The 9,963-nt window shown below is 40.9% G+C and overlaps 1 protein-coding gene across 4 annotated transcripts in view; it reads left to right on the forward strand.

Annotated features, from left to right (window-relative positions):
• Positions 1 to 303: 303 nt before the first annotated feature.
• PBX3 (PBX homeobox 3) overlaps positions 304 to 9,963 on the forward strand; it is a 222,668-nt gene continuing 213,008 nt past the window's right edge. Inside the window, exons 1-2 of one of the 4 annotated variants that reach the window (XM_059925621.1) lie at positions 304 to 640; positions 1,576 to 1,649. In XM_059925621.1, coding sequence (XP_059781604.1) covers positions 441 to 640; positions 1,576 to 1,649 — 274 coding nt within the window. In that variant the 5' untranslated portion in view covers positions 304 to 440. Of the gene's footprint in view, positions 641 to 1,041; positions 1,320 to 1,575; positions 1,650 to 9,963 lie in introns of those variants that run through there. The other 3 variants (XM_059925623.1, XM_059925620.1, XM_059925622.1) reach the window with 3 other exon arrangements.

The following is a 9,963-nucleotide window of genomic DNA, read 5'->3' on the forward strand; positions in this document are numbered from 1 at the left end:
GCGGCGGCCGAGGGAAGGGAGTGCGCAGCCTGGCGCAGGGGGCGGCGGGCGTCCCGGCAACTCGGCTGGCGCTGAGGAGCAAGTTGCGCGGGGCCACCCGGCGGGGCGCGCGGCGGCGAGGAGGCGGCGCGGCGGCCGCGTGAGGGCAGCGGGCGCCGCTGCCTCCGCCTCCGCCACCGACGCGGAGCCCGACGCTTCCGCCCGCCGCTTCTCCTCAGCCTCGGCGGCGGCGGAAGCCACACCGGGCGCCCGTCCGCACCGCCTCAGCCGCGGGCCCCGCCGGCCGGGCGGCCCCCTCCCCGCGCGGGCGGGGAACGCGCGGCCGCCTCCCCCTCCCCCTCCCCCTCTTTCTTCTCCTCCCTCGTCGCCGCCGCCGCCGCCGCCGCCTCAGCCTTCGCCTCAGCCGCCGCCGCCGCCCGCTCCCGCCCGCGCGCGGCGGGATGGACGATCAATCCAGGATGCTGCAGACTCTGGCCGGGGTGAACCTGGCGGGCCACTCGGTGCAGGGGGGCATGGCCCTGCCGCCTCCCCCGCACGGCCACGAAGGGGCGGACGGCGACGGCAGGAAGCAGGACATCGGCGACATCCTCCACCAGATTATGACCATCACCGACCAGAGCTTGGACGAGGCGCAAGCAAAGTTGGTGTCTCATTAAGCATCTTTTGTGTGTGTGCGGGAGCCGGGCCCGCGGCACAGTCGGGGCTGGGGTGGCGCCCGGGCCGGGGCCTCAGCCCGGGGCGGGGAACTTTCTCCGAAAACAGGCCGCCGGCCCGGGCCTCGGGGGGAAATGCCCCGCGCCCCTCGACGCGGGCGGGAGTCGGCAAAGTTGCTCTCGGGGCGCGGGACGGACTTGATGCCGCGTGGATTTTGTGGGTGTCTCTCACCCGCCCCCCTAGTCTGGCCCTCTGGCAGCCCGGCCCCCTCGCACGGATTCAAACCTCCCGCCCGGACCCGGGTGCACGCCGCCGCGAGCGGGCCCCGGGCCGCACTTGAGGAAGTGCAACTTTCTCCTCGGCCCAGGGTCCCAGCGCCCGGCTCCGCTTGGCCGCGGGACGACTTCGCCGTGCGGGCGGCCGCCCCAGCCCGGGCGCTGGGCGATGGGCGGTTCCCCGGCGGGTCCGGGCGCGGGCGGCCAAGTTCTCGGGAAGGGAGGGCCGCCTCGCAAACTTTGCCGAGCTGTCACCGCCCGCTGGCCGCAGCCGGCCGGCCGCCCGCGCCGCGCCCGCTCCCCCGGCGGAGGGCGGACGCAGGAGCCCTTCCACGCCGTCGCTTCCCCCGGGTCGCCGCCGTCTGCCCTGGATCGCGGCTCCCTGCGCAGGTTCGCGTCCCGCGGTGGCCGAGACTGCTGACTGCCGGGCAGATGGGTCGCGCGTCGTGCGGGCTGGAGCTTTAGCCGCCGGAGCTTGTCGGCTGTCGCTAACTAGTCAACTTGAGTTTCGGTTGACTTGCGGTGGTTCAAAAGAGCCTTCCAAAATAGTGGGCCGGAATTAAATATTGGGTCTAACTTAAAGGAAGGCGCCATATTATTCCATAGGTGATGCTAATACCTTTGTGTTTTGCTATTTGTTTTTTAGGAAACATGCCCTGAACTGTCACAGAATGAAACCCGCGCTCTTCAGCGTCCTGTGTGAGATCAAAGAGAAAACAGGTAAGACGCTGCGCCCCGCATTGGGCCCGGAGACCCCCGAGGTGGGGTCCGAGCTACTCCTTCGACTCTCCAGTTGAGAGCTGCTGCTTTTGGGCACCGCCATCTTTGATCATTCTTTCCTTCCCACCTCCTGATCGTGAGAAAAAACTGCAATAAATCTGGAGTGGATCTCTTAATTCCGCTCCTTGTGTAAAATGAAGTGTAGATGCGGACGGGGCTGGGTCGCAGTCCCCAGGCGGCCACCCCTGGCTGCAGGCGGGGAGGGGGCCGGGAGCGCCTGCCACCCTTTCCTGCTCCTTTCGCCTTGTTTGTATGTCAGTTTTTAAAAGGAGCAACGGGAGACTGGATGCCAGGGACCGAGACCCGGGGAGAAGCATATCCCGAACTTTGTTTTACTTAGCCTTAAGCTTCAGTTGCACAGATAGAAGAATAGATGCAACTGAACGGACCCCAGTAGCATGTTTGAATTAGTGTTTTAGTTGGGAATACTACTTTTAAGAAGCAGGAAGGGTAATGATATGTTTAGGCATATACAATGTATTTATTACATCTATTAATACTTTTATTAAATTTTATGCTTAAAGTCATTACATTGTAAGCATGCTTAATATATTTTATGAAGTAGAAAAAGGTCCACAGGTGCAGGTTGAGCAATTTTTGAAGTGTTCAAGGCAGGGAATATATGAGGAGACAGCTTTTACAGAAGTGCTGGAATGAAAACTACAAATACATATTAGACAAATTTCTGACAGTTCATTTCATCTTAGTTTCCTTGTTAGACTTTTTAAAATTGAAGATATTTTAGTCTTGAGGTGATAGTAGCGACTCAAGTAGAATTAGAGATTTAATCTAGATGTTTTAGGTCCTGCATTATCTTCCCTGTATATGGTGAACAAGTGTGTGTGTGTGTGTGTGTGTATGTATGTATATATGCTGGGTATACAGTATTATAAAGTTGCCATTTTTTAAGTTAGCGAAGAAGAGAAAAGAAGAGAAAGTTAAAGTCCAGGGTATAGCAATATTTAAGTGGAGCTATTTAAAAGGTTAAATGTGATTGTGTTTAAATTGAGTGTACAAGTAATAGCACACTGTGTATAATTGTTAGTTGGTAGGAGAGTTGCCCTCCTTTTAAACAGATTTTTCACCCTGCAATTCTATTCTGATCCTAAAAGTAATCAATAAAAGGTGAGGGGTTATTGCTGTCTATTAAAATATATGCGAAAGCCATAATTAACAGCAAATATTGAGAGCCTTAAAGAGTGCTTTTCCTGCTTTTCATTCACATAGTATGCATGGTTTCTTAATGTTGAGTGATTGTTTTTAAGATGTATTTTACATTTTGAAAACCACAGGCATTTAACATTACTAACTTTTACTCTGTGTTGATATTTAGCTACCTTTAGAAAGCATTGTGATTTAAAACGTAGCTAATTTTTATCTGACTATAAAATGAGACATCAAGCATTAAATCTTGAAGATTCTTAGTTTAGAAGCCTAAAAGTGCGTAATTCTCAGTAAATTATGTTGCTTAATGTCCAAGGGTTTTCTTGCTATCAGGGCTCCACTTCAGTTTCTGCTGACAGCTAAGCACTGGGGTATTGACTATGTTGTGAATATTAAGATTGATTCAACTTTATACGGCTTTATATTACTAGGAGAGGGGATTGATGTCCCTCCCCTCTCACCCCCTTCTCATGATTTGTATTTATTATTTTGCCTTTTTAAAGTTTTGGCCTAGCTAGCTTGAGAACCAAACCCAGCAAACTGCTTTTCTTGTTTAGACATTTAGCAGCAGGCAGAATTCAATTAGGAAGCGTAAGTCCTCTAGTTGCTTATTTGCACAAGACTTAGTTACACCATTCTGAAAGGAAAGTATAGTCAACCTCATGTCAAAGGTGAGTTAAGAAAAAGAAACAAGCCTTTTCAGAGTCTGGGATTACTGGCAGAGAGAGCTTTGGCAGGGCGCTTGCTGTTTAAGAAGCAAGAGGTAGCTGACAAAAGAAATTTTTGTGTTTTGAAAATTGTTTGTGAGGCTTTCAGTGATAACTTGTAAATTAGATCCTTTTTTGTGCATTGGCCAGCGGATCCAAGTTTGCACGTTATCTCTTTTGTAAAAAGCCAACAGCCGACAAAGAGTAAAGGTGGCTGTCTTGGGCAGAGGCATCTTCCTGCCAGCCTCTCTGAGCTCGAGAGGGACGGGATTTAAGTATTGAATGATTGATGGGGGTGAAGCTCTTTCTCTGCTTTCCTTTCTACCCTGCTACCCATAGCTCTACCTCACTCTCCAAAACTAGTCTTAGAAGGAGACAGGGACGCTGGACTCAGAATCCTTGATTTGAAATAAAACAGCTGTGTAGACATTAGTGTTACGGAAGCAAAGAAATTGGGGCAGCAAATTCCAGGCCTCCCCCCCACCCCCAATCTGTTCCCACAGTCATGCTTTGGAAACAGTGAACTTATAAAATAAGCACTGTAGGATATAATGTATATTGCATAATGCTTTTAAAAAAATCATTTTATTAAATCTAATAACATAGTATCCAAAGATTAATTCTCTATAACCTAGAGAAAGTTTCCCTAGTCATTTGTAATAGAAACTGGGAACATTACATAGTGACTCTATCCTGCACAATAGAGGGGTAGGGGGTTGACTAGTGGGGAGATGGGGGGTAAAGCTGTCATTTCAATGGATAATGTCATTTCAGTTGTGCTTTTTCTAAAATAAGACAATCATTAAAAAAAAATCCACGTATTTGTAGATCTGCCGGTAGATTTTGAGGTTTCTGATGAGGCAGTGAACACTGCGAGTTCTGATGCACATGAGGGATTTAGTTTGGAAAACATCTTTTTTCCCTCCTACCAAGTACGAAAAGGTATTTTTCCCTTCTGACAGATAAATGAGTAATCTACCACAATTATATTTTTTTCTTGTTCAGAGGTAGGAAAAGTATACGATGAGATGCTTGCTTTTTCTTGAAAATGTGTTCCTTCATAAAATTTATCATACAGTTATTTTGGGGCAGAAATATCTGTCATTGTTGAATTTTAGTATTTATGCATTTTGAAAGCACCTGAAAGTTACAGGCTTTAAAACAAGATATTTGTCCATTTTAAACTAAGTAAGCAACCAGTGAGGTAATTGTTGATCTGTTAAGATTTCTTTCTCTCTCTCTTTTTTTTAGCCATATTTTACCATCTATCTCTCATTAAATATCCGTGATGCTATGAGGTCTCATCTACATACTTCTTTGGGGGCATTCCCTCACATCTTTTTGGCCACCTTAATCTTGATTGTTGAAGTACTTTGTGAGAGGATTCCATCCTCATAAATCTGTCGTCTTTCCAAAGTCCTTAATTATGAGAGTTTGAATGAAGGAAATGGCTCTTTTTGAGAAAAAAATGTATTTAAAAAATTTTTAAATGAAAGTTCAACATTTTAGTATATTATCTGAGTCATATTGTTAAAAAATGTTGTGTATTAAAAAAAAAATCAACCTTTCTAAAGGTAGGTTAAAATACTCCATATTGATAGCTGCCAACCAAACTCTGATTTATTGCCGCCACAAACCCTAAATAGCATTCATTTACTAGTAATGTCTAATGGCATACATGATGGTTTGCCAGATTTGTGGCCTTTGTGAGGCTTATAAGCAGGACTGACTTGGGAAGATCATAAAACTTAATGAACTTCTCTACTGCAGGAGGTGTCCGCAGGGGAAGAGAAAGGCCTGCTTGCCTGGTTGGGCTGGTTGAAGTATTTTTTATGTTTAAGGAGAAGAAGGAAATTACTATTAAAAATGCTTTCCTTTTAAAGGAACCCTCCCTAGAAAGAGTCATAAGGATTTTACATATCAAAACTGGATCAAGAAGGTAGCTTGTGAGTTTTTATATGCATTTAAAATATGATATATATGATTAAACCTTTTATCTTTACTGCTGTAAGTGTGACTAGCTTTCAGAGGGGTAGGGCAGTACTCTCAGTCAACACCTCTCTATTTAATTCTGACTCTAAAGGTTTAGAGACTCATGGTGTCTTCCTTTTCTGGTCTGTTTTCTTTTATTTTAATGCTTCAATATAAAAATTTGTTCATTTTTCTTTGTACAGTGCCATGTAATTCTTCAATTCCCAGTGTATAAAACCCAAATATTCCATCAAGTGAAAATTTAACAAGAAAGGTGAAAATTGTTATGTGAGTCTAAATGTTGTTATATATGTTGCGTACATTCTTTTAAGTTGCTCTTGAGATACTTCCAATATAGTTATCATTATTTGTTCCAAAGTTTTAAAAACAAATGCACTGTTCCATACATGATTCATTTTTGTGTTTTTGTGAACTTATTTTCTAGTTTTAAAAAACTTTCTATTATGAACAACTTCAAATGTAAAATATACATAGAGAAGAGAAACTTGAATCCCCATGAACTCATTGCCCACCTTCAGCAGTTAGCAACACTTGGCCAATCTTGTGTTCTCTGTAACTCCCACCCTTTCAAAATTATTTTGAAGCAAATTTTAATGGACCTTTAACGTTGTAAATTTCATATCAGTTTTAGACATTATGGCTTGTTTACATTGGAAATATTAAATGCTTAAACAGGAAAAAATACAAAGTTAATTTATCTTGGAAATGTCATAAATTGTATTGCTTTGTTATAAATTTTTCCTCAAAGCAATTTAAGAATATTTTTTATTTTCTATTTTTACAGATTTGTTTAACTTACTGGAGCTTTTTAAGGAAGTTTTGAGGGAGGATGTAAAAGAGTGATGTTTTTCTAACTTTCTTTACTCTTCCTCTCCCATCCTTAGAAGACAATACATGTAATACGTTCATAGACAACTTAGAAAAAAAAATCTTACTTATCTACTATTTTGGAATTTCATGATCTAAAGTATCAAGCAGGTATTATCTTAAAAGTATGGAGCTGTCTTCCAACCCTTTTTTTTTTTTTCCCCCAGTAAAAGGATATTGAACCCTATTGTCAATACTAACTTGATCTGTGCAAGTAATTCTTTCATGCCTCAGTTTTAGTGGACTTCATTTTATTATAGATTTGTGTAGTTCTGGTTTTTATTTGGGACTTTACTATGTTATTTGATTATACTAATTTACATAATTTTATTCTGAATCAGAAGTATATTAATACAGTGGCAAAGGAAGCCTTGCCTTGCCTCAAAGAACATATTGGTTCACTGGCTTTCATAAACTATATCTGTGTATATCTTTCATGTTAGGATCCTTTTCCTTTTAATTAATTTTGCTTGTACTTTTAGATTTCTGTTTACAAATTTTGTAAATGGCTACTTCCAAGACATTTAAGCTTAATGTTTTATTTGGATTATGTATATTTTGATAGTTTATGGTGGCATTGTGTAGGATGAAGTTCCATGAAGTACGGCTATGAAGAATGAAAACCACATTTCATGAACCACACCCTAAATCAGTCATCGCTTTATTTTGTACTCATACCATTGAGGTATCTATTCAGAATAAATACTTAACACATCAGCACCAAACACATCAAGTTAAATAAGGATTTTTAGACTATTTTTCCTCTATTTATGTACACGTGAACAACTTTAGGTATTTATTACTTCAATATTGACACTATGAGAATTATGTTTTATTTGTTTTCTCAGCAGGCTTGTGTTTTAGCCATTTATCAGTGTGATCAGCATGATTTAGGTAGTAACTGACTAACAAAGCTTGCACACCCCACTCCCATGTTGACCTTTTCAAGCATTTGCTTTACTTCAGTAGGCCATTTGAGTCTTTAAGTATGAAGAGAGTAAATAATTTATATCACTATGTAGTGTGAATTGGTCAAAGTTTTTTAGATCTGGCTAAAAGATTTTTTACAAAGTTATAGAAGTTAATCAAACACATAAATTGCTATCACAGCTATGTGATAGTGTTATATTTAGCAAATAAATTAGCAGGAAATGCTTGAATGAGCCACTGAAAAAAAACCCATCTTTTTATACCTTTAGACACAGAACATATTTGAAAATAAATTTCATTAATCTTCAACACTTGATTCTAATTACCCCCTTTGTAGGCAGAATAGTAACCAGAATCTCTTCTTTATTGTTATTTTTAAAATAGACATATTCCATAGATATAAGATGTTTGTAGTTTTTGATAGTAACGGTAGTTTGCTTTGGTACTAAATTTGAGTGTATGTCTAGTAAAAAAAATTGGTGTGATAGGATGTGTTAAGTTGAATTGGCATAGCATTTTTTTTTTTTAACTGACTATATCTACACGGTAGTAACTCATTTGGACTGAAAACAGTTAAAAGTAATTACGGTTAAAAATAATTGTTAAAAGTTTTGTACTTACTTTCTTCAATTTAAGTGCTTTACAAATGTTAAGCTGTTTTGAACAATAACCCTTTTTGTGTGATCATATTAATGAGAACTTGGTATACAATGTAATCCTTTTAATGCCGATGATTCCTCACAATGTTTAAACCATTATTTGGGAGACTCAACATATGTTATGGCAAAATGATTTTTTTGTTTGTTTTGTTTTATGTGATACATCAGTTTTCAAAGCATATTTCTTAGGCATCAGAGTCCAGCAGGTGGCTTTTTACATTAAAAAATTAATAAATTTTAAAATCCCATAAAATTTTATTTCAAATTCAAATTAACTAATTGAGAATGTCAACATTTCCACTGTTTCTATATTAACATTTATAATAGAACAAATGGTTGCATATAGAAATTATCTGCAACATAATCTAAATTAAGATTCTAAACAGGCATTACAGATGCTGGTAACTTTGGCAATTATCATTTTGTTTGGTGAACAGTAGTAAAACAGTGTGCGGTAAAAGTGTTTAGAGAGAGAGGATAAATAAATTGAACAGTTTTGCAATGCAAAGTGGTTTGTGGTGTTTTTGAGGATTTCTTGGCTCTCTCTTAACTGCTATTGTGAGCCTGGAGCAGATTTCCCCATTGCTAATGCCCTAGAAGTATTAATTCACTTTGATATGCTAATTAGAGGGCATTATGCAAGAAATGAGATTAAGTGGCAGCATGAAGCCATTTGCCTGTCAGTAAATTGAGAGCTTTAGCATCAGGAGGAGCTTTGTGTTTTTTTTTTTTTTTTTTTAAGTTTCTCTTGGTTTTGCATATAAATAAAATTGATTGAAAGGTCTCGAGAAGCTTCTAGAACATTGGTGGATTTCCCCCCCATGATTATTTAGATGTAATATTAAAGAATTTTTCTGAATATTAACTGACCTAATTGGAGATAACAAATATGAAGTTTTCATTGTGTTCTCTATATATGAAAGTATACTAAGAATTTTGTGTCATCTAGTCTTTTTTTTCTAAAGCCCAATTTCAGCAAAATGGCTAGTGAACTGTTACCACTTCTTTTCAGAAGTGTAAACTTGTATGTGTGCTTATGCACCAATGTCTTCAGTATAAACTGAACTTCATAAGAATATTTTCCCTTGGAAAGGATGAAGAAGTTGTTGAATTGGGCTTCAGGAAACTATATTAAATGAGCATTAAGACTCTAACTTAAGTACCTAATTCTAATTGCTGGGAAAAATTAGAATTAATGGTTAAATTCTGCCCTTTACACAACCTGTGGAATTTACATTTCAGCATATATCTCTTGTGTTAAGATTACTATATTATTTGATTTTCATGTTGAAGATGGAGTTTCATACTTGATTCTGATTTTGCGGTTTAAGCCAGGCCTTTGATTTTCTCTCTATAAAACTACTATGTGATTTCCTATATATTGTGGGGAAATGCGTGAGTGAATGCTGGGATAGGAGTGGTGGATGGGGAGGAGGACAGAACTCTGGGCCTGTGAAAAAGTTAAGGTTTCCTCAAATATGGAACTTCTACCTGTATAAACCATGCTAGGGATAGAATTTCCAAACCCAGGCTTAACTACAATCTGAGGTATGGTTAGACAGGAGAGGGTTTGGATCAAGCATTCAGATTGAGACTTGCTTCTAGTGTCTGAATTCCACCACTGTAGCTGTGCCTCTAGACCCAACAAACCATAACTTCTCTTCAGAGCCATATGGATTATTTAGTCACCACAGCTGCCATGTATACATACTACCAAGGCTGGCATCTCCTCCGAGTGCATGTATGATGCTTGTTAATGTTAGTGGGACTCAGGAATGTGCACACAGAGAGGGGGATGAGAGTCTCTCCTGAGACAAGAGTCCTGATTGCATTTCTTAGTGAAGAGGACTTAGTGTACCTACACGTTAGCTGCTCTTCTAAATGAAATACTTGGTTGCTTTAAATTCTCATTCCCTTCTCAGACTCCCTTAACTA

Source organism: Balaenoptera ricei, chromosome 6 (genome assembly GCF_028023285.1).
Source record: "Balaenoptera ricei isolate mBalRic1 chromosome 6, mBalRic1.hap2, whole genome shotgun sequence".
Classification (NCBI taxonomy): Eukaryota; Metazoa; Chordata; class Mammalia; order Artiodactyla; family Balaenopteridae; genus Balaenoptera; species Balaenoptera ricei.